The sequence below is a fragment of the Tupaia chinensis genome, unplaced genomic scaffold (genome assembly GCF_000334495.1).
Source record: "Tupaia chinensis unplaced genomic scaffold, TupChi_1.0 Scaffold143599_1, whole genome shotgun sequence".
Lineage (NCBI taxonomy): Eukaryota > Metazoa > Chordata > Mammalia > Scandentia > Tupaiidae > Tupaia > Tupaia belangeri.
Genome location: NW_006203445.1, coordinates 592071 through 616440, shown reverse-complemented (window position 1 = coordinate 616440; position 24370 = coordinate 592071). Strand labels below are relative to the sequence as shown.

At 46.4% G+C, this 24370-nt stretch overlaps 1 protein-coding gene across 4 annotated transcripts in view; it reads right to left on the bottom strand.

Moving 5' to 3' along the window:
- Nucleotides 1-544: 544 nt before the first annotated feature.
- NSUN4 (NOP2/Sun RNA methyltransferase 4) overlaps nucleotides 545-24370 on the bottom strand; it is a 24964-nt gene continuing 1138 nt past the window's right edge. Inside the window, exons 1-7 of one of the 4 annotated variants that reach the window (XM_014582443.2) lie at nucleotides 23788-23866; nucleotides 21385-21841; nucleotides 19948-20291; nucleotides 19574-19728; nucleotides 14786-14946; nucleotides 2568-2692; nucleotides 545-2014 (exon numbers count right to left, since the gene is read on the bottom strand). In XM_014582443.2, the coding sequence (XP_014437929.1) occupies nucleotides 1738-2014; nucleotides 2568-2692; nucleotides 14786-14946; nucleotides 19574-19728; nucleotides 19948-20237 (1008 nt within the window). In that variant the 5' untranslated portion in view covers nucleotides 20238-20291; nucleotides 21385-21841; nucleotides 23788-23866 and the 3' untranslated portion in view covers nucleotides 545-1737. Of the gene's footprint in view, nucleotides 2015-2567; nucleotides 2693-14785; nucleotides 14947-19573; nucleotides 19729-19947; nucleotides 20292-21384; nucleotides 24132-24370 lie in introns of those variants that run through there. The other 3 variants (XM_006164234.3, XM_006164236.3, XM_006164235.3) reach the window with 3 other exon arrangements.

The window sequence follows — 24370 nt, the reverse complement described above, 5'->3', positions numbered from 1 at the left end:
GGTTAAGTCCCACTTAGAGCACCAGCCAAGCTCCCTGGAGTGCTATCTTCCTAGCTCCACTTCATTTTGAGTCTGGAAGGTAGGTTACAATGCAAATCCCAGGAAAGGAGAAGGCTTAACTTTAGCTAAAGTCCTTTTCAATTGACTGTCTAATGCCCAAATTCGATTAGCAAGAAAAACACAAAGGACAAAGGAGTGGCAGGGAGAGGAGAGATAAGGGAAGTGGGAAGAGTCAAGAAGCCTTCAGGTATTCTAGCTGTCTGCCCCTTCCTGCACAAGGACCAGTTCTTCAGGAAAAAAGGTTACCTAGTTACCTGCAAGTAATCTTATGCAATTTTTAGAACCTGTTTCCTCCTCCTTTTTTTTTTTTTTGTATGAGAGATATTTGTTATAGGGTGTGTGTACTCTCCAGAGACAAAGAGACAGAAAGACAGACAGAAAGAGAGAAATCATCCCCCAGGGAGGATGACCATGTCACAATCCCTTCTTCTCCATTCTCCTCTTGGGATTTTGGGCACACACGCACATGTACCCTGTGTAAGTTTGTCCAGAACTCGAACCGCAGTCAACTATGTGGGAGTCCAATGACATAACCATTACGCCATCTGCTGGTCCCCAGGCTACCTTCTTTTACCTAAAGTTAGAATGACTGATGTGATGCTGCCCCCAAACACACCCTATGAGGCAAAGCCCTGTGATGCTGGGGAAAGCATTTGGAGGGGCTTAGGGGTGGGCCAAGGAGCAGGCACAGAGCTCAGCCTGCGGCTAGAAACAAGAACAAAAAGCCCGGAATATAGCAAAACATGCTAGGAGATTCCCAGGTCCCCAGGAAGCAGGAGAAGAGTTGCCATTCTGAGGATGGGAAGCCATGATTATCTTCCATAATCCCAATTGCCACACCTCCAGGGCTCCCTAGCTGCCTGTCTGCAGAAGCTCGAAGAATACTTGCTAGATGAGTGAACAAAGGAAGAAACACACAACAGAATATGACAGCCCTGTGGCAGAAGCTGCCTCCCAGCTACATCTGGGCAGCCGTGCCGTTGACAGCAGGAGGAATGGCCGGAATTACTCAGCTTAGGAGGCTTTCTCAGCGTGAGCAAGTAAGCAGATTATTATGTACCGGCTTAACATTTTTAGTTACTTGTTCCTTAAATTAGATAACAGGCCATATGGAGAAACTAGGTGGGTTTGTTTGAGCCTCTCAGCTGCTTAAGACTGAGAGGTAGAACTCACCTTAAGAGTGTGAGAGGGGTTCTGTAACCAGAGGCCTCCAACTAGGCTGAGGTCTTGGCATTTGGGTACCTCAGAGTCAGTGCTTAGCAGCTTCGGCTGGGGCAAATGGAACTCAAAGTACCTAGAGTGACATGAAGCTCCCTACTATAGCCCGGCTCTCTAGAGCTTCAACATTTTATTGGCTAAATGCTCCTTCCCAAGTTTATAACTTCAAGTATGGGGCTGCTCACTGGCTCCTCCTTCTAAGGCCCTTCAGAGGGCAGGAACCTTTAGCACAGGCTTGGAGATTATGGGGAAGGGGTATAAATAAGTTAGAAACCTGCTGACGCGCCACAGTTGGACAGCAGGACAGAAAAATCCCTACTTCCTACGGCTGAAAACTGTCTACAAAACGACTCGAACAGTATGAAGACAGGACCCAGAGTGCATCTCTGCTGCTAGTCTGTTTCTGTTGCCTCCAACAAAGGACACCCTTTGTCTTCCAACTTCAAGGATAGGGTGATGCTATGTCAGTCTATGCATTTTGCAGAAGTACATAGGCCCAAAATTGGCCATAAGGTTTGGTATTACCAGCTCCCCAACCTGGCAGGATGGGAAAAAACAAAATGTGTCCTTGAAAAGCTTTCGGAAGTGAGTTAGGTCTTCCACCTGAACCTCGATGCTGTACTGATTGGCCAGGAGCTCGATGGTGCCCTGCACCACGTACTCGTTCTGCAAGTGTGAGAGTGAGCAGGTGGAATAGACGGCGTGGCCTCCTGGTTTGGTGGCAAGGAGTCCTGCTCTGAAACCAGAAAGAGAGAGAAGTGGTGACTAGTCAGCTTCCCAGCAGTGGAAGAGCAACAAAAGGAGACAGATGGAGGAGTCTACTATGGGATGGGGAGCTCCAGCCTCTGAAACCCTTCCCAGTAACACTGCCTAAGAGAGCAGCCCGACTTAATTCCTTCTCCAGGAAGCCTTAAAACGATGCTCTGATCTTTGACTTTGGTTGTGAACCAAACCCTGAACCTGGCTAAGCGCTGAGTTCTTTCCTCACCCTACAGAGCCTTGATCTCAGTAGGTATTTTCCAGACATGTGCTACTCATTGATACTGGGGTAGAACAGCCTGAGTGATTCTATGCAGCTCACTCTGTCCTACTGGATAGGGTTCGTGTGTCTTAGACAAGGACCATCCCATGATGTCTATCTCCTCCAGGGAGGTCTCTAGCTAGAAGACCCCGTCCCACTGTGGGTGATGGTCTCGGCAAGAGCTTCCAGTCCCCTGGTCCCCAAGCAGGTAGCCAGACTTCTAGAGCACCTTGGCACAGGCTTGAGTTTTTATAAATCTATCACTCACGCGAGAAGCTGCACCTGCAGTACAGGCAACATCTGTCGCTCCTTCTTCCTAGACCGCTGAAAGATGTTGTTCTCCTCCTCATGAAGGGAGTGGCGGTCTGTGGTACAGGGCACATCCACCAGCACCTGCCCAGGGCATTACAGGGTGAAGAATTAGAGCTCTTGACAGGCTCTTCCCTCTGAGGCCAGAGCTGTTGAGGACCCTGGTTCTGGAAGGTTTTGCAGAATGCTCCCTCTACCCATCCCTCCACTTCAGAGAACCTGAAAAGCTTCTCATTAGCCCAGTAGCTACTGTGAAATAATGAGTGGGAACATAGTATATTTAGGAATATTCATGGCTGGTCAAAAACCCAAAACCAGCACAGAAGTAACTACAATAAAATAACTGATATTAATCTAGAAAGAAGTCTTAGTGACTCAGGGCTCTGTCCTTAACTTCTTGAATGAACACATTCAATTAATAATGCTCAAAGAGTAGCTAATGTAAGGGACTTTCAGCAAGTCCAGAGAAAAATCAAACTAAAATATGAATTTATTTTGCTACAACGATTTTTGAAATCCATGAAGTTTCTCATAATATGCATTTTGCATGAACTTTTTGAAGACGTCATGTATACTGGGTAACAGGATCAGGATTCAGAATTATCTTAAGTTGAAACAATGTCAGCTCTAATATGAAAATATTTTAAAGTAAGAAATGCAAGATCAGGACCAGCAGTTAGCGTAATGGCTATGCTGCTGCACTCCCATTTAGTCAACGCAGTTTGAGTCCTGGACCCAATGGCTTAAACTCACGCCAGACGCATGTGCATGCATGCCCAAGATCCCGAGAGGAAAATGGAGAAGAGATTGTGGCATGGCTATCCCCCCTGAGGGGTGATTTCTCGCTTTCTGTCTCTATCTCTCTCTTTCTGGTGAGTGCACATGACCTATAGCAAAAACCTCCAACAAAAAAAAAAAAAGAAAAAGAAAGGAAGAAAGTAAAAGAAATGCAAGATTGCAAGATCATTCATTCATTTGCTAAGAGCCTACTCTCTGCTCAGCACTAGAGACAAACAGAAAACACTTTAAAGACAGTCTTATGTTTTAAGAAAGTAAAATCACTTATAGAAAAGAGCTGTGAATTTTTATTTGAGCAGAATCTCCAAGTAAATAATGACCCAATGCCCAACATTCTGTACGCAGAATATTGAAAGTAGTCTTCCCAAAGCTGTAGTTGACACAGTACATACAGAGTAGGAAAATAAGGGTTGGTCCAGTTGTACAGCAGTAACACACTGCTCAGGCAACACTGGATCAATCTAGAAGACTGTGGGTTTGGTTCCCGAGTTGACTGTACATGACAGGCATGATCCTGGCTGGGGAAGTTAAGAGGATGGAGGGCACAGTGATGAGACCCTGCTGAGGATGTTCTCTGTCAGTCACTCTGTCTCTGTCTCTCAATGTCATGGAAGTCAGTGTCATTTTTTTTTTTAGAGGTTTTTGCTATAGGGCATGAGCGCTTGTCAGAAAGACAGAGAGAGACAGAGAGACAGAAAGCAAGAAATCACCCCCCAGGGGGGATGGCCACGCCGCAATCCCTTCTCCTCCATTCTCTTCCCAGGATCTTGGGCATGCACACACATGTGCCCGCGTGAGTTTAAGCCACTTGGTCTAGGACTCAAACCATGGTCAACTAAATGGGAGTCCAGATATAGCCATTACGCCATCTGCTTGTCCCATAAATACACTTTTAAAAAAAGAGTAAGAGGTGGGACCAGCAGTTGGTGTGATGGCTATGTTGCTGTTTTATCATAAGAGAATAAAAGATAGGCCAAAGAGTAGAAAAAGATAGTTATAATACATATATTCATAAACAACTCATTTCCATAATACATAAAGTATAGAATTCTTACGTACGTATAAGAAAAAAAAAAAAAAAAACAGACAACCTGATAGAAGAAAAATGGGAAAAAAACTTGAATTCTCACTACAGACAAAATGGCTAGGACTAGCCCTATAGACTAGTAGCTAAGGAAGTCTGACCCCACATGGCTAACTGGGATTCCAATTCTAGTCCTAAATGGCTTAAAAACCATGCCAGGTGAGTGTGCATGTGTGCCAAAAATCCTGACAGGATGGAGAAATGAAGGAGAAGGGATTATGATGTGACCACACCCCACTGGGGGTTGCTTTTTCCTCCCTCTCTTTCTCTGGTGAGCATATGCACTCTCTCATAAAACAAACAAACAAAACAAAAGCAAGAAGCACATGAAAAAGTATCAAAATTCAAGAGTCAACAACAAAATAAAAATTAAAGCCACCATGCAATACCATTTCATATCCACCAGAATGGCTAAAATGGGGGCGTGGGGGGGATTAGTACACATTGCTGAGATGGAACTGGAATCCTCACAGCAGTGGACTGGAAACTGGCACAATCATCTGGAAAGCTGCTTGACGATATCAACTAAAGCTGAACATACAGACTCTACGACAGCATTTCCACAGAAATGGGTATGTAAGTGCACACATACACACACACACACACACACACACACACACACACAAGTTTATAAGAACATTCACGGCAGTGGTACTTGCAATAGTCCCAAGCTGGAAATAGCCCCAACTGTCTATGACTGAATGGTAAATAGTTTAATGTATACCATGGGATATATAACATAGCAACGATGAACAAACATTGCTACTGGCAACAAGATAGATGAATCTCATAAAAACAACTGTGAGAGGAAAAAACTTCAGACACAAGAGAGTGCATACCATGTGATCACATTTATGAAGTTCAACATAGGGACCAGCAGTTGGCGTAACGGCTATGTCACTGGACTCCCATGTAGTCGACCGCAGTTTGCGTCCTGGACCCGGTGGTTTAAACTCACGCCGGGCGTGTGTGCGTGCGTGCCCAAGATCCTGAGAGGAGAATGGAGGAGAAGGGATTGTGGCGTGGCCACCCCCCCTGGGGGGTGATTTTTTGCTTTCTGTCTCTCTGTCTCTCTCTGTCTCTCTGGCGAGCGCACGTGCCCTATAACAGAAAACCTCTCCAAAAAAAAAAAAGTTCAACATAGATGGTTTTAGAAGTCAGAAGTGATTACCTCCAGGAAGGTAAGTAGGGGCAAGCTGGGGTCAGCAGGTGACATGGAGGTTAAGGCGCTGGATCCCATGTGGCCGACTGTGCAGTTAGTGTCCCAGAACCAATGGCCTGAAAAACATGCCAGGCATGAGTTCATGTGTGCCCACAAATCTCAAGAGGAGACTTCAGGAGAAGGGACTGCATCCCCACTGAGAGGTGATTTCTCACCTTCCCTATCTCTGGTGAGAGCATATCCTGTAACAAACTTTAAAAAAAAAAAAAAGCCAGTAATGTTATACTTCTTGAAGGGTGGTATAAACAGTGTATCCCACTATAATAACTGGCCATGTGCTACAAGGCAATGTTTCAGTCCAATAATGGGCCAGATACAGGTCATAAGATTATGATGAAGTTGAAAAATTCCTATTACCTGGTTACACTGTAGCCATCGTAGTGTCATGGCTCAATGCATTACTCAGGTGTTTGTGATAATGTTAGTGTAAATAAACCAACTATACTGCCAGTCATACAAAAGTATATCACGGGACCAGGCTCATAGCCTAGTGGTTAAGGGAGATGGATCCCATATGGCTGACAGCAATTTGAATCTTGGGCCTGGCAACGTGAAAAATACACTGGTCATGGGCCGGCAGGTGGTGTGGTGGTTAAGGCACTGGACTCCAACATGGCCAACTACGGTAAAGTCCCAGACCTGGTGGCTTGCTTTCTCACATTCCCTTTCTCTCTCTGTCTTAAATTAAAATTTTTAAATTATTAAAATTAAATTAATTAAAATCAATTAAATTAATTTAAATGATTTAAATTAAAAAATAAAGAATAATAACACACACACACACACACACACACACACACACACACACTCTGGTTGTATATACATGCCTGCCCAAAATTCCAAAAGGATGGAGAAATGCAGAAGGGGCTGTGGTGTGACCACACCTTATTAGAGCTTTCGCGCGGGCTCTCTCTCTCTCTCTCTCGTGAGCACATAAGCCCTCTGGCAATTAAAAAAAAGTATAGCACATACAATTAAGTATAGCACTTTATATGTGATAAACAACTATGTTGTTGGTTGTAAAATCAATAAGGTTGCGGCTGAGGTGGAAAACAACCTTAATTGGGTGCAGAGAGGTTGGCACTGAGGGAACTAGAGGTGCTTCCTGAGGCACTGACCAGGGAGGAGTTGGTGGAACTGGAACGGAATACTAGATGAAAAGACAAGAAAATGAGAAACTGCAGAAGAAGAAAAAAACACCCAAAGAAAGTTCAGTGAAGGGTTTAGCAGAAGCTTTTGCAGTCCTCAAAAAGTTCCTTAAAAAGTTTGAAAACATAGAGAGCAGCAGATGGTGTAATGGTTACATCGCTGAACTCCCACATGGCTGACCAGTTTCAGTCCTGGACCCAGTGCTTCAGACTCACATCAGGCATTGAGTGAGCATGCCCAAAATCCCGAGAGGAGAACAGAGGAGAAGGAACTGCGGCACAGTCAGTCCTCTGGAGAGTGATTTCTCATTTCTGTCTGTTCATCTCTTTTCTCTGGAAAGCACACACGCCCTATAGCAAAAATCTCTCTTCAAAAAAAAAAAAAGAGTTTAAAAACACAGACCCCCCCCCAATACCAAAAGGTCTTCTCGGTTTTTGCCATAGAGCACGTGCACTCACCGGAGAGAGACAGAGAGATACAGTGAGAGAGGAAGTGAGAAATCACCCCCCAGGGGTATGGCCACACCACAATTCGCCACCCTCCATTCTCCTCTTGGGATTTTGGGCACACACACACACACACACAAATGTCCTACATTATTTTCAAGTCACCAGGTTGGGGACTCGAACCATGGTCAGCCATGTGGGAGTCTAGCACCTTAACCACTATGTCACCTGCTGGCCCTACCAAAAGGGTTTTATTATTAGAAATGTTCACAGTACATTATCTGCATACAAGCAAATAATGTTTTCATCTATAATGAAAACAGAAACAAATAAGCAAACTACTATGAACGTATTTCTAAAAAGAGTGACACCTCCTCAAGAAGAGCCTCAGGCTGGGGCCAGCAGGTGGCATGGTGGTTAAGGCGGCTGGACTCCCACATGGCTAACTGCAGTTCAAGTCCTAGACCTGGCAGCTTGCTCTCTCACCTTCCTTCTCTCTCTGAGCCTCTCTCTTTCTGATCATAAAACTATAAAATAATGACAATGAATAAAATTAAATAAAATAATTATTATTTTAAAAAAATAAGCACCTTAGGCAAGTTCCTCAGGAGTAGTCCAGAAGAAGGCTTTGTTCTCATAGATGACAGTTCTAGGCATGTTACTGCCCCAGAGACCTCTCAGTTTTCAGGCTGACGAGGTCAGGGATTCAAACTGCAGTTGCTATGTGAGATCTAGTTTCTTTCTTTTTCTTTTTTCCTTTTATTGTTCTTTATGTGAAATCACACACTTTTCAAAATAGTTCACAGAAAATTGTTTTGCATCCAAGATACTGAAGAAGAGTCAACTAGTTGGGTTTAGTGAGAACAGAAAAAGAACAAACTACTGTCCCAGTCAGTGTATGTAGTAACCACAGTTCCTCTTCCCTGAGTGACAGTCCTACAGTGCTTGCTGGATGAGAGCTGGCCTCTCTTGAGCAATGCATTAATGTTACAACACAGAGCTGGCCCAGGAAACATTTCTGTACAGCTGTATAATGTGTGTGTGTGTGTTTTAAACTAAGTCTTATCATAAAAGAGTCAAAAATTTTACGAAGTAAGTTTATAAAGTTAAAAAATTCTCATAGGTTTACTTTTTATTGAAGAAACAAGGATTTTTTTTCTTTTTTTTGCTCTAGAGTGCGTGTGCTCACCAGAGAGACAGAAAGCGAGAAATCACCCCCCAGAGGGATGGCCACGCCACAATCCCTTCTCCTCCATTCTCCTCTCGGGATCTTGGGCATGCACGCAACATGTGCCGGGCGTAAGTTTTTCTGTACAGCTGTATAATGTGTGTGTGTGTTTTAAACTAAGTCTAAGCCACAGGATCCGAGACTTGAATCGCAGTCGACTACCTGGGAATCCAGCGACATAGCCATTACGTCCACTGCTGGTCCCCAAAGAAGTAATTTTTATAAGTACAACATAGCCTAAGAGTACAGGGTTTAAGAAGTTGGGGCCATGGGACCAACAGGTGGTGTGGTAGTTAAAGAAGAAGGTTGATTCCCACATGGCTGACCACAGTTCAAGTCTTGGACTTGCTTTCTCTCTCTCTGTGTGTGTGTGTGTGTGTGTGGGGGGGGTACGTGTGTGTCTCTGGTCAAAATGAAAAATAATGGTAATAAATAAATAAATTTTTAAAAAATGTTGGGGCCAGCAGGCGGTATAGTCCTGGACCTATTGGCTTGAAAATCATCCCAGGCATGTGTGCCTGCATGCCCAAGATTCCAAGAGAATGGGGAAGGGACTGCAGCATGGCCATCCCCCGGGGTGTGTGTGTGTGTGTGTGTGTGTGTGTGTAATTTCTTACTTTCTGTCTCTCTAGTGAGCCTTATAGCAAAAATTTCTCAAAAAAATAAAAAGTCTAGGGACCAGCAGTTGGTGTAATGTCTCTGGATTCCCATATAGTTGACCATGGTTTGAGTCCCGGACCTAGTGGCTTAAACTCACACAGGGTGCGTGTACGTGCGTGCCCAAGATCCCAAGAGGAGAATGGAGGAGAAGGGATTATGGTGTGGCCATCCCTCATGGGGGGGGATTTCTCAGTTCCTGTCTCTCTGTCTCTGTCTTTCTGGTGAGCACACACACTCTATAACAAAAACCTCTCTAAAAAGAAAAAGTCTACAGAGTGTGCGGTAATGTCCTAGGCCTTCATTCACTCAGCCCTCACTGACTCACCCAGAGCAACTTCCAGTACTAATTCCATTCATGATAAATGCTCTGTCCAGGGGTACCATTTATCTTTTACACTATACTTTCTTTTTATTTTTTTGAGAGATTTTCACTGTAGGGCGCATGCGCTCGCCAGACAGACAGAGAGAGACATAGAGACAGAAAGCGAGAAATCACCCCCCGGGGGGATGGTCATGCCGCAATCCCTTCTCCTCCGTTCTCCTCTCGGGATCTTGGGCACCACATCGATGCACATGGTGTGAGTTTAAGCCACCAGGTCTGGGACTCAAACTGTGGTCAACTACATGAGAGCCCAGCGACATAGCCATTACGCCAACTGCTGGTCCCTGATTCACTATACTTTCATACTGTGCCTTTTGTTTCAAAGTTTCCAGGTATACAAATACTTAGCACAATGCTATGACTGCCTGCACTACTCAACAGTAACATGCTGTACGGATTGCAGCACAGGAGCAGTAGGCTATAACAGACCCCTGCAAATGTAGAAGGCTATACCATTTAGGTCCCTGTAAGTACACTTACGATGTTGGCACAGTGCTAAAACTGCCTAATGATGTGCTTCTCAGAACATATCCCATTGTTGGGTGATGCATGACTAATTCTTTAAGAAGATTCTTATTTATTTATTTATTTATTTTAGATTTTTGCCATAGAGCATATGTGCTCACCATAGAGACAGAGAGAGGAAAAATAAGAAATCACCCCTCAAGTGGGATGGCCACACTGCAATCTCTCCTCCATTCTCCTTTTGAGATTTTGGGCATGCACACACACATGCCTGGTGTAATTTTCAGGCCACTGTGTCCAGGATTCGAACTATTGTGGGCCATGTGGGAGTTCAGTGCTTTAACTATCACACTACCTGCTGTTCTTCTTTAAGCAGCAGATTCTATGGTTTACTTGATCTCTTCTGTTCTATTCCAACAGAAAAGTTACCAAATTATGAATAACCATAAAACTTAAAAGGAAACAAATCTCCTTCCTTAAGCAAGTCAGCAGAAATAAAAACCATGGTTCTTGATATTAAAATTATCCAACATAGAATTAAAATACAGGGCAAGCTGGTGGCATGGTAGTTAAGCTAACTGAATACAACATTTAAATAAATATTTTTTAAAAAGAATTAAAATACAAATCTCCCTAAATAACAAATTAAAAGAAAGACAAAAGTACAGAGCTCACAGTGGGAAAACACACACACAGAGTAAATAAACACAGCAAGATAATTTGCCAGCTCAAATCAAACATATCAGTGGCACCAGTTGTTTTAGTTAGCAATTTAGGAATAAATATTTACAGGTTGCTCATCAAACAAAACCCAAGTCTTTGCAATATGTAACAGACATACCTAAATGGAAGTGATTCAGCCAAGACTAAATATGAAGAGCCAAGGTATAACTACAGCGTACACAAAAAGTTGTGAAGATTGTATAACCCAAAAAGGAAGAAAAGTTTAGTTTCTTTGTCTCCCCGGTGTCTTGGGGAGGTGGCTGGAACTTTTGGGGAAATGGCTGCAAGGTGTACCTAGGGATGAAGCCCTCCTGAGCCCTGGTGCATGGCAATGGCCAGCTGGGTATTTCAAGGAGACTATAAATCAGGCCAGCCGGTGGCACAGTGGTTAAGGTGGCTGGATCCTACATAGCCAACTGTGTAGTTCAAGCCTGGGACCCAGGGACTTGAGAAAAACACAGGGCACATGTGTTTTAGTGCCCAAAATCCCCAGAGGAGGGAAAGATGGAGGAGAAGGGATTATGGTCTGGCCATTCTCCACAGGGGGCGCTTTCCCACTTTCCTTTCCCTCTCACATGTCTCTGAAAAATTTGGGGGGAAGGAGAACTTTAAGTCAAAGGCAATATATCTGAATATCTTGGTTCTAACATACTCCTGATATTTCAGTAGTGTCGACTGCAAAACAGATGGACTTTACCCAGTCACACAAGGAAAGAAGTTGGACTATTGCACTATACTTAGGAAACAGGGAGGGTAGTCACACTATTCGACCTCAGATAGGACACAGGTCCTACCCAATATGCATGAGTGTCAGCCATAAGTAACAATCCTGCCAGGATGGTACTCCAGCAGAATCCACCCCTGGCCATGTGCCTTACAAACAACAATTTCTTTTATTCTATGAGAAGGTAGAAATGTGTTCAAATAAACATTGTATTATTTGAAATAAGCTTTAAATCTTAAGAAGAAAGGGCCAGCAGGTGGTGTGGTGGTTAAGGTGCTGGACACTCCCACATGGTCGACCGCCTCTCTCTCTCTCTCTCTCTCTCTCTCTCTCTGGTCAAATTAAAATAAATGAATGAATAAATAAAATTAAATACATAATAAAGTTGATTCACTTAAAATGTATTTATTTTATTTTAATTTATTCATTCATTTATTTTAATTTGACCAGCGAGAGAGAGAGAGAGCGAGAGAGAGAGAGAGCGAGAGAGAGAGAGAGCGAGAGAGAGAGAGAGCGAGAGAGAGAGAGAGCGAGAGAGAGAGAGAGAAAGTAAGAAAGCAAGCCACCAGGTTCTGGACTCTAACCATGGTCTGCCATGTGGGAGTGTCCAACATCTTAACCACCACGCCACCTGCTGGTCCCAAATAAATAATTCTTTAAAAAAGAAAGAAAGAAAGAGGGCCAGCCATAGCACAGTGATTAAGCCCTTGGTGGTTGGGTCCCACATGACCAGCTCTCTGGTTTGAGTCTTAGACCCAATAGCTTGACAAGCTGGGATACAAATGCATGCACGCCCAAAATCCTGTAAGGAGGAAGACATGGAAGGGAAGGGACTGTGGAATGATCATTTCCTATGGGGGATGTTTTCTCTTCTTCCTCTCTCTGTGACCTTGGTAAGCATGTGCACTCTCCAGCAGAGAAAGAGAGAGACAGAGCGAGAGGACAGCATGCTGGATGCATGTGTACGAATGCTCAGGATCCTGACTGGATGGAGAACAGAGGAAAAGGGACTGCAGCATGGCCATGCCACACTGAGGGCTGCTTTTTCTATGTGAGGGGAGGTGGAGGGTGCTGAGCACACAGAGCTCTGAGGGCCTGTCTTCTCACCAGCTAATGGATAAATGGAGTTGAGGAAAGGATGGAGTTACCAAGCATGTTACCCTCAAGTAACATTCTCCTTTGTAGCCAATGTGTTTAATGCTTGCCTACCAACAGTACATAGTACACAACTAACTCTTCAACAAATAAATTAACAAAGACATCCTCAAGACATCAAGGCTGTTTTCCAAATGTCTAAAGTACTATCAAGTGAAATGAAAGGTAACTCATTCTACAATATATTGTTCCAAAAGGCATAGCTAGGATCAACGAATGGAAATAATAGAAATAATGATAAGGATTTGATGTTGATAATACCGGATGCTTCCTATATTCCAGGGCCTATACCGAATGCATTTCTATTTCATATTCACTACTATAAACCTCGTTTTATAATTTAAAAAGTGTGCACACACATGCACTATGATCTGGGCTCACTGAAGGTGGGGGCAGATCACGTGAACACCTTGTTGGAGGTGCTTGTTCCTCTCTGTCTCTCTCACTCTCTCTTTCATGTATTAAATCAATAAATCTAAAAAATAAAGAGTATGTTTTAAATAAATATTTTTAAGAGTACACCAATTAAAAAAATAAATAACCTTTTTAAAAATATGAAAAAGTGGGACCAGCAGTTTGCATAATGGCTATGTCGCTGGACTCCCATGTAGTCAACCGTAGTTCGATTCCCAGACCCAGTGGCCTAAACTCACGCCAGGCACGTGTGTGTGTGTGTCCAAGATCCCAAGAGGGAATGGAGGAGAAGGGATTGTGGCATTGCCATCCCCCCGGGGGGTGATTTCTCGCTTTCTGTCTCTATGTCTCTCTCTGTCTGTCTGGTGAGCGCACGCGCCCTATAGCAAAAAAAAAAAAAAATCTTATAGGCTATAATGTGTACCCATTAATCATACTTCAAGAACTTATATAAGGAGGGCCAGAAGTGTTATGGTGGTTAAGGCACTAGACTCCTATATGACTGACCACAGTTCCAGTCCTGGACCCCACAGGCTGAAAATTAAGCAGGGCAGGTGTGCGTGCATGCCCAAAAATCTGAGAGAAAAATGGAGGAGAAGGGATTGTAGTGTGGCCATCCATCCCCCCGAGGGGTGATTTCTCACTTTCTCTCTCCCTGTCCTTTTCTTATGAGTGTATGCACCCTATGGCAAAAACCTAAAAATAAATAAACAAGGAGCAGGCAATGGCACAGCAGTAATGCAGCATTCTATGAAGCTGACTCACATGAGAAGGTTTCAGGTTCACATCCAGAGATCTCTCTAAACACACTAGGCATGTGCATGCCCATGATCTGAAGCTGGTAGTGGATCACGTGTGTTAACCCTATGGGGGTGGCTGTGTCTGTCTCTCAATCATGAAGAAAAAAATGTCTTTCTCAATTGTGAAGAAAAAATAAACTAAAAAAAAAGGATAAAGAAAACTAAAAAGGATTAAAACCTAGGATATATTATGAAAAGGAAAATAAGTAAAGCTCAGAGTAGTGAATATAATATTCTTCCAATTCTGTTTTTTAAAATAATAAGCACATACATTTATATTTGAAAGAATTATTTATTTAATTCCATTTGTTATTATTATTATTATTATTATCATAATTTTAAATTTGACCAGAGACAGGGAGAGAGAGAAAGGGAAAGCAAGAGAGCAAGTCACCAGGTCTGGGACTCAGACCGCAGTTGGCCACGTAGGAATCCAGTGCCTTTAACTACCACGCCACCTGCCAGCCCCTAAATAATGTATTTTAAAGGATACAGAAAAAATAAAAACAAGGGTCATCGGTGAGGAGAGGAAGTCGATGACTGTAGGACACCAGTAAGGGGGAAACTTACTTCCGCCAATACCCTTGTGTGCCTTCCGAATTTTATACCATGTGTACATGAAATTGGCCCATTCATACTTTAACTTCATCAGGGTTTCTGAAAAATCAAGTGAACTGGAAATACAATAAACCTAGTAACTTTCCCCCACTCAATTAGATTCTAACTCTTTTGCTGCCAACTCTCTTTAATGAATACAGTAGCCAGTCACCTAGGCTGAACTGATAATTCTGCAGACAGTTTTCTCCTCCAAGTTACCCATGGAGAGTTGGCCAGATCCAAAAACAGTCCTATATGTTCAAATGCACGGGGCATGGCAGGGAGGGTCCCACCTAGCTAGATGGATGTCCTAAGTCAGGAATCACTTACCCGGTCATAGGTGTCCCCCTCCAGCTCTCCCCACTTCCTGCCATCCCACGAGGTGACTCGAACTTGATTCCCATCTCTGATGTTTTGAGGCACATAACTGTGAAGGACCTTCTGGAGTCTGCCTGTTCGGGAAGTGGAGAGATCATTCGCAGCAAGATTGCCTGTGGAAATAAAGGTGCTTCAGAGGCCAGCCATCCTGCTGATGGAGAGTCAGACCAATTCTTAGGCATGGCCAATCGAGGCAGACTCTGGGGGCAGAGAAGCTGTTCCTGTGCATGGCAGGCTATCAGCCACCCTGGAGCAGGACTTGCAAAGGCAAATGCCTACAGGGCCAAAGGTTAAGTCTACAAATAAAACAGGCCAGGTAAGAATACTTTTTTCTAAAGCAGTATGTCTAGGCCTGGTGGTTTAAGAAACTGGATCCCACATGGCCACCTGTCCAGTCAGAGTCCAGGACCCTGCAGCTTGATGATACAAGACAGTTGAAAACAGGCCTCAAACTCAACGAGTGACAGGAAGGGGGGGAACTGTGATGGAGATCTGGAGAGTATACACCTTACCTAATGGGAGTGCTCAGACTATAAACCAGCTTGGCATTTGCACAAAGAAATGCCCTGATTTTTGAGGGCACTCAGAAAAGTAAAAATTGGATTCTGTCCCGACCCGCAGGACAGTAGAACAGGTTTCCTGAGGGAAGGAGTGAGAGACCAGATGAACGGCAGGGTGCAGTGTTACAACACGGACAGTGTTACAACTCTTCAGGGTCACCTGGAGACAACGCAGTGTTACAACTCTTCAGGGTCATCCATTTATTGTGGGCCAGGGATCATGGTTATGTACATGTTGGTGGGCAGTGATTGGTTAAATGAAGGATTGTAAAAGGTGGGTTATGATTGGTTGCTTTTGTGGACCAATTATGAAGTGCCAGATATGCAAATCTGAGGGATTCTAAGCTCACCGATTTGCTATGGGAAGTGGCCAATTAGAGTATGGTTTTGAAGGTGAGGTTCTGAAGGGGAGCCAGTCATGGCCTTTTGCATTGTGTAATTGTTTGCTGAGAAACCTAAACCTAAGGGCGATATTCGCTGGTGCAGCCTCCTACAGGATTCTCTGCTCAAGAGAAATTTGCAGGAGGATATGAGCTAAAAAAAGAAAGACAGGGTCCAGTTCTGGCTCTCCGTTCAGATGCAAGTTAGTTAATCTCTCCAGAGCTCAGCTTCCCCTAAGGTACACTCTAAGTTCCCTTCCTGCACTGAAATTCTGTGATCCTGTCTTCCTGAGATCAAGGAGTCAGTCGCTTGGCTGAGGAGCTGGGAAAAGGTCAGGTGCTCCGTAGGTCAGCACGTCTGAACAACCCTCCATTACTTCTCTGCCCTTCTCCCTCCTCTTAGTTCAAGTTCCTTCTCTTCCATGTAACCCCATCCTTCATCTCCCCGCTGATGGGTTCCCACAGCATTCTGATCAGCCTAGTCCAGTACACAGGCCGGGCTCTCGCTTGCACTGACTCATGAAGCCACGTCGACATCGGGTTTTCCTTTCCCTCTGGACTTCAGAAGGCTGAGACCAAACACGGTATCTCTCTGAACCACCCATGGGCCTACCTGAGGCTGAGATCAACTCAAACTGTACAAGCTAGCTGGCAAGAAGCGGAAAGGGGGGGTCTGAACCCGACAGAAAGGCTCAGGCATGGCAAGAGAAGCCTGGCTGAGCTCCAGGTTGGGTGTGAAAATCACAGCCCTTTATGGGTATTTCTCAGGGCCCCAAGGAAAAAAGTACTGTCCGCTTTGGCAGGATGTTGACCAGAGGATGGCTGAAGTGTGAAGTTATGGCGACAAGGCCCAGGTGGGCTATAAGAGGTAAGTAAGATCTGGGCCTCTCCTGAAGAAATTCCTCACCCCAAAGAGGGCGAAGATAAAGACACATAACAGTAAAGCTCAGAGGCAAGGCCAATGGCTAATCACTACAAAGGGCAATGCCCACAGTGTGGAACACAGGGGAGAGAGAGGTGCTCACCCATCTGAACTGGTCAGCATAAGTCGTGTGGGAAGACTTCCGGGAGGTGGCACACTTGAGCCAAGGCTTGAAAGCTAAAGCATTGAGACAGCTCAACTGAGGTGATGTGGGAATTCTAGAGAAAAAATTCAGGAGGCCTAGTCAAGGTGGTGCATGCAGTAGGGAGGGCTATACTGCTAGAGGCTAGGACCACGTGGAATCCTGGATCCCAGACCAACCTGAAACAGTACAGGCAACAGGGATGGGGTGGTGGTAGGAGGGAGCACCTGCAATTCGAGCTAAGTGGACTGTGAGGGCAGAGGCTCTCAACAGCAAGACCCTGTCAGGGATACCTTCCCTCCCACCCTCTCGTTAAAAAACAGGGAAAAAGTGGGGCCGGCAGGTGGTGGTTAAGGGTGCTGGACTCCCACATGGCCAACAGCGGTTCAAGTCCTAGACCCGGAAACTTGCTTTCTCACTTTCTCTCTCTCTCTCTCCCTCTCTCTCACTCTGTCTCTCTCTGGTCAAATACAAATAAATAAAGTTTAATAAAATAATTATTTAAAAAAAAAGAAGAAAAAGTAACAGGAACCAATGCTTCTTCAGGTTTCAGTTTCACAGTGTGTCTGATGCACATAAAGCCCAGGGAAGACCAGCACATAAAGTTATAAATGGGGGTGGCAGCCAGATCTCACCCTTTTGGCTGGCTAGCTAAGGACATGGGGATTTAATCTTGGAGACAGAGTAAACAGATGCAGAGGGGTGAAAGTGTCATGTGATCGCTGCTCAGAACTCTGCCTTAATCTGCCTTCGAAGATCTTGTTCAGTAACCTTCCCTGACCAGCTGACAGAGGAAGGGAGGAAATAATTGCAGAGAAAATATGTGAGCCTTAGAAGCAAGCAAGTACTGTTGCCCACCCCCACCCCTGGCCCAGCATTTTCTTTCTTTTCTTTTTTTTTTTTGGAGAGGTTTTTGCTATAGGGCGCGTGCGCCTGCCAGACAAACAGAGACAGACAGACAGAAAGCCAGAAATCACCCTCCAGGGGGGATGGCCACACTGCAATCCCTTCTCCTCCATTCTCCTCTCGGGATCTTGGGCACGCACGCATGCACACGCGCCCGGCGTGAGTTTTAAGCCACTGGGTCCGGGACGCAAACCGCGGTCGACTATGTGGGAGTCCAGTGACGTAGCCATTACGCTAACTGCTGGTCCCAGCATTTTCTTTTTTTGAGAGGTTTTTGCCTTAAGGCACATGTCTTGGGGTGGTGGTGTGGGGGATGAACCACAACAGACACAGTGAGAGGGAATGTGAGATATCAGCCCCCAGGGGGATGGCTCCTCTGCAATCTCTTCTCCACATGCTCCCGTCTGGTACTCAAACTGCTGTCAGTCATGTGGCAGCCCAGCGACATCACCCCTATGCCATCTGCTGGTCCCACGGGCCCAGAATCTATTTATTTTCTCTTCTCTTCTCTTTTTCTTTCTTCCTTTCTTTCTTTTTCTCTTTCTCTCTTTCCTTTCTTTCTTCCTTTCTGTCCTATTTTCTTTTCTTTCTTTTTTTTCCTTCCTTTCCTTCTTTCTTTCTTTTTTTCCCTTTCCCTTTCTCTTTCCCCTCTCCTTTCCTCTTCTTTCTCTTCTCTTCTCTACTCTTCTCTTCTCTGCCTCTCTCTCTCTTTAGAGAGATTTTTGCTACAGGGCATGTGCACTCACCAGAGAGGGAAGGAGAGACAGAAAGTGAAAAATTACTCCCCCAAAGGGGAAAGCCATGTAGCAATCCATTCTCCTCTATTCTCCTCTCAGGATTTTGAGCAGGCAGGCAGGCAGGTACATATGCGTGCCTGGTATGAGTTTTAAGTCACTGGGTCCAGGTCTCAAACCACAGTCGACTACATGGGAGTTGTGGACAGAAGTCTAACTGCTTTTTCCTATTTTTCCCAAGTCCTTTCCAGAGAGCCTGGGGGTGTCACACCACAGATGTTGACAGACCATTTTGGCCCTTAGTAACAGGATTCTTCCTACATCCTGCCCTTGGCATAGCACTGGAGCATCTTCATGATGTACATTAAGCCTCCTTATCACTGTTTCTGATCTCAGCAACCTTCCTTTTCCAATCACCACCCTAAAAACTGTAAACCCACCTACAACCTATAAGCCCCCCCACTCCACATGTCCTGTCCCCCTTTTTGGGCCAAACCAATGGAAAACTTTTCACTAAATTCCAATCTCTCTCTCTTTTTTTTTTTTTTTTTTTTGAGAGGTTTTCGCTATAGGGCGCGTGTGCTCGCCAAACAGACAGAGACAGAGAGACAGAAAGCGAGAACTCACCCCCCAGGGGGGATGATCACGCCGCAATCCCTTCTCCTCCATTCTTCTCTCGGGATCTTGGCCATGCACGCACACGCGCCCAGCGTGAGTTTTAAGCCACTGGGTCCGGGACTCGAACCGCAGTCGACTACGTGGGAGTCCAGCGACATAGCCATTACGCTAACTGCTGGTTCCCCTAATCTCTGTCTCTTACTCTCAAAATCAATTGAAGGAAAAAAAAAAAAAAATCAATTGAAGGGAACCCCTATACCTGATCACCTTGAGAGAAAGGCATGTTTTACTTTCTCTTCGGGCCTAGGTCACTCATGTTCTACTTGGAAATAAACCGCATTAATTATGAATTATTAATTTTTTAGAGTTGGTTATTTTCTGTTGACAGACTCCAGTGACAGAAACATTACGCCATCTGCTGGTCCCACTGGCTCAGCGTTTTCAATGTGCCCCCACCTACTCTAGCACTCTGACTTACGGCAACAGCCAGTCTGAAGCAATGCCAGTGTCTTTCCCCCAGGGGCCGCACAGAGGTCAAGCACAGTGTCTCCGGGCTGTAGGCCGAGGGCCAGGACAGGCAGCAAGGAGGCAGCATCCATCAGGTAGTAGTCCATGACACCCAGGCTGCCAAGCCTGAAAGTGAGAACAGTATTATCTACTTCATAAAGCTATTGATAGAACTAAAGGAGATAACAAATCCCCTTTTGCACTTAGAAAAATGCTTAACCCATATAAGTACACCATAAATATTAGTAATATTATGAACCTTATTACAGAGAGCAAGAGCCAGGTCTCTTCATGTTTATTTCCAGCAAGTACTCAGGACAGCACAGCCATAGCCCTGGCTCCTACCTGGCAGGAGGGAAGCGGCTGACATCCCCTCTGGCAAAAGTGAAACATCGAAGGTTTGGACTGCAGGCCCAGGAGGCTGGTGTTGGAGCTGCAGATTGGCCACTCTCAGGTTCTAGTTCCCAGTGGGTGATGGCTTCATTCACAAAGTCTCTGGCATTCAGTTGCTCCAACTCAGCACATACATGATCCCAAGCAGCAAAGTTGTTAACCAGTGCACCATACTTCTGCTCTGACAGAAGGCTGACCCGGATGGATGGCCAACAATCCCCAAACTGCACACTGTAGGTCATGTCAAAATTCTGCAGAGCTAGGTGAGTGGCAGGGAATTTGGGTTCTGTAGCAGCCTAAAAGAGAAAGGACAGGCTTATGGGTCTTCCCAGCACTGCCTCTGTCCCTACTGCCTAACCCCACTAATATGTCATGCAAACTTGGATTCAGTTAGTGTCCACTCCTGCCTCTGCATCCTGTCTCTGCCTGCCCCAGGTGCAGCATGGGAGAGAAAAGGAGGGGGGAGCTGGCCTTCCCATCTCAGGGTTGTGAGAGAAAGGAAACTGTAGCTCTTTTTCCATGTGGGGATCATTAAAAAGAGGGGTCTTGGAACAAGACAAAATTAAAAGAACAGGAGCTCAGGACTCTTGAAGAGAGCCTGCAGAAGGTTGGGAGAAACTAGTAGGCTCTGCTGGCAGGTGGCATGGAGGTTAAGGTGGCTGGATCCCACATGGCGGAGTGAGTGGTTTGCATCCTGGACTCAGTGGCTTAAGAATCACACCAGGTGCATGTGTACGCATCATGCCCAAAATCCCGAGAATGGAGAAGGGATTGTGGCATGGCCATTTCCCCAGGGAGTAATTCCTCCCCCCTCCCCTGTGAGTACTCACCTCCCACAGTAAAACTAAAAGAAATTTTAAAAGATTCTTTCCTCCACCAGGTGCATGTGCGTGTGTGCCCATGTCCCCTGGGGGGTGATTTCTCGCTTTCTGTCTGTCTTTCTGGTGAGTGCACATGCCCTATAGCAAAAAAAAAAAAAATCTCTCCAAAAAAAAAAAAAAAAAAGATCCTTTCCTTCAAACCAACCTTCCAACTTCCGAAGTACTTTCATGCCTATGAGCTTTCTGAGCACTACAACAGACAGCTCAGCAAGACATAGCACCTTCCACGTTTGATGAGAGATAAAGGTAACTGACCTAAGGTCACACAGTGACTGTCACCAGAATCAGAGGCTCAGTCATAGGGTTGAGGATAGTTTAGGGAGAGTTCCCAGACCCCAGGAATGTGAGCGAAGGACAGCTCACAGAAAACTGAGGCCTGAACCAAAATGGGATCTTCTAGGATGACTGCTAGGGGGCAGCAGAGAGGATGTGAGTACAATTTAAAAAGTATAGAGGGAAAATGAAGATTTCCAGCAAGGAGTTCCCAGGTTGGTCCTGGTTGCCACACCTGGCACGCTTGCTACAGCTGGCAGTCTTGTTATTATGGCTTTTGTTCCAGCCTGGATTTCTTGTTCCGATGGGGACTCTTGCTCCGACCATGACTTTTGCTGCGGTGAGGATTGTTGCTCTGATCCTGACTTCTGTCACTGTGGGGACTCTTGCTTTGGCCCCTGCCACGCCGGGGACTCCTACTCTGGCCCTGCTTTTTGCCATCTCGGGGACTCTTGCTCTGGTTCCGTCTTCTGCTAAGTTGGAGACTCACAACCTGGCCTTGACTTATGTTCTGGTGAGAACTACTGCTCTGATTTCTGCTATTATGGGGACTCTTGCTTTGGCTCTGACTTTTGCTTTGGGGACTGCTCTGGCTCTGGCTGTCAGTACTCCGGCATTCACTAATAATTATAGTTGAACTACAGCTGGGATTCGTGCTACAGCTGGAACTCTTGGATGAAGGCGCAGGACAGCTGTAGGGGACCCGAGGAGGCTCTTTAGGCGGGCCCCGAGAAGCCACCGGGTAGACATGGAGGCCACAGGGGATGGCATCAGGGAAGGTCCGGACTCGGGGAACAATGGGTAAACTTTGAGGGTCAAAGGGTGTTCTCAAAGGGATAAAGGAATAGATGTGGGTAGAACAAGGAGGCACCACAGGCTGGCAATTGGGGTGGGGTGGGCCTCTAGGGGTACTATAGGTGCCACAGGGCAGCAGCATGGGCTGGTTATTACACTGTGGAGGGCCTGTGGAATGATTTAGGGAACCAGAGAGTGTGCAGGGATGGGGGGTGGAGGGAACTACAGAGTATACGTGGGTATTGCAAAGGGGGCCCATAAGAGGACCACGGGGGCGGCCCTGAGCATAACTACTGGGTAAGGCAGGATCACAAGGAAGGCGGAGGGTTCTAGGGACCACAGTGGGTAAGACAGTCCCAATCCCTGAGGGAAGTTCTGTAGGGCAGGAATTTAAAGGAGTTGTGGTGGATGGCTCCATACAAGGAGGACCAGAGAGGCGAGAGGGGCAGGAGGGAGAGGAAGGAGAGGTGCTGGCCTTAGGGAGTTTACGCTGGCCAGGAGGGGTGTGCTGCAGAGTATTAACTAGGGAGTGACACTTGTGGGGAGGACATGACTGTCTTAACTCCAAGAATTTGAGAGACCTCATTTTGGGGGGATCTAGGGTAGGGAGAGGTGGTTCATTATAGCTTCTACGGGGAGGTGACTGGGGTGGAGGTATACACTGGTTGCCCGGGGGTGAAGGGAAGGAGAGAGTAGGATGAGGACAGCAGGGAACAGGTGGTTCCTGGGGACAGGGGGGAACAGAAATATTGGTACCTGGGGACAGGACAAAGTAAGAGTTCCTACCAGTCTCACAGGACAGAAAGGACTCAAAGCAAGGCTTCCTGGGAGCCTGAGACTGGGGAGAGCAAGGAGGACCAACACTCCCAGGGGCCAGGCAGATGGCATAGTAAGGGCTCTCAGGGACAAGTGTGTTGGCCTCTGAGGAAAGATGGGCGTAGTGATAAGAAGTGGAGACAGAAGAGCCAGACAAGCCTGGCTGAGATGAAGGTGAGGAGCCACAGTCATTTTTCCCAACGGGCAAGTCAAACTGTGGTTTCAGTTCACAGGACTCTGGAGGCTTAAGATAAAAGCTGCCAGCAGGTGGAGAAGATGCTAGGGTAAGAGGAGGGTCATTGTAACTTCTCCTCAAGGACCACTGAGAAAGTACAGGGGTGATCATCTGACCAGTTTCCACAACCCTGTGAGAAAGGGTTACAGGACTAGTTTCCATGGGCCTGTGGGCAAGGGGAGGCGAAATCATGATGCCAGTTCCCAAGGGCCTGTGAGTAAAAGGAGGTGAAATCATGGGGCAAGTTCCCTGGGACCCATTGGTGAGAGGAGGTGAAATCATGGGGCCAGTTTCCAAGGACACACGAGTGAGCCGAGGGGAGGTCACCGGGCTGGTTCTTGGTGGCAGATGAGTGAGGGCAGGGGAAGTTACCGGGCTGGTTTCCAGGGCTGAAGGGTACCCAGTACAGTACCAGACGTAATTAGTCTGGTCATTACAAGGGTTTCGAGGACAAAGACGTGGCGTTCTCGGGGGACTGATCCAGGTGCAATAAGGGCTCCGCTGATGTTGACGGGGAGGGGGTGATCCTAGATGGCAGAACCGGTCCAAACAAGGGCTTGGAGGGGACGAACCCGAAAGGTTGGGTTCTTGGCAGTAGAGCCTTCCGAGGAGTGGAGAACAGGGCTGAAAAGAACATCTCCCTGGGTGCAAAGGAGGCTGTGGTGGCAGGGGTGGAGGGGGCGGGGCGGTTGTGGAAGAAATTCCAGGGTTATCCGAAAAGCACGAGAAGGGGTCTCTGGAGAAGTGGGGAGAACCCTGGGGTTGAGGAGCATCATTACAGCTTTTGCCTACGTTTAGCGAAAGACGGGCGGTGTGTGCAGGGTGGTCGCTGCAACCTTTCCTGGGTGCCAGGGGCACCTCGAGAGTGAGGAAGGGGCTGAATCCTTTCCCGCAGGACTGCGGAGACCCAGGAGGGTTAGGGAAGTCGCTAGAACATTTGGTGAGGGGTGAAGACGGTCGGCCTGGAAGTTCAAGGAGAAAGGGAGAAGAGGAGGTCATAAGGGGGAGGAATGGGTAGGAAAAGAAGGGGAGGGAGGAGGGAGGGAGGGAATGTAAAGGGGTGGTGGGGGACCGAGGGAAAGGTTAGTAAGAGCTGGGGAACTAGAGGCGGTGACATAACTGAAAGAATCGGGGCGGAGGTGGTGACGTAACTTAGAAGGGCGGAGCCAGGAGGCGGCCGACGTGATAAAGGGCAGAGCGGAAGATTCACCAAGACATAAAAGGAAGGACAGAGGCGGTTAGAGGAGGGGGAGGGTCCAGTGACGCTCCCCGAGGGGCGGGGCCAGGGGACCTGGGCATGCTAGAGGCGCCGGAGCAGCGAGTGCAACTGAGGGAAGCGGGAAATGGCGGGGCTGGGGGAGTTTTCCGATGCGAC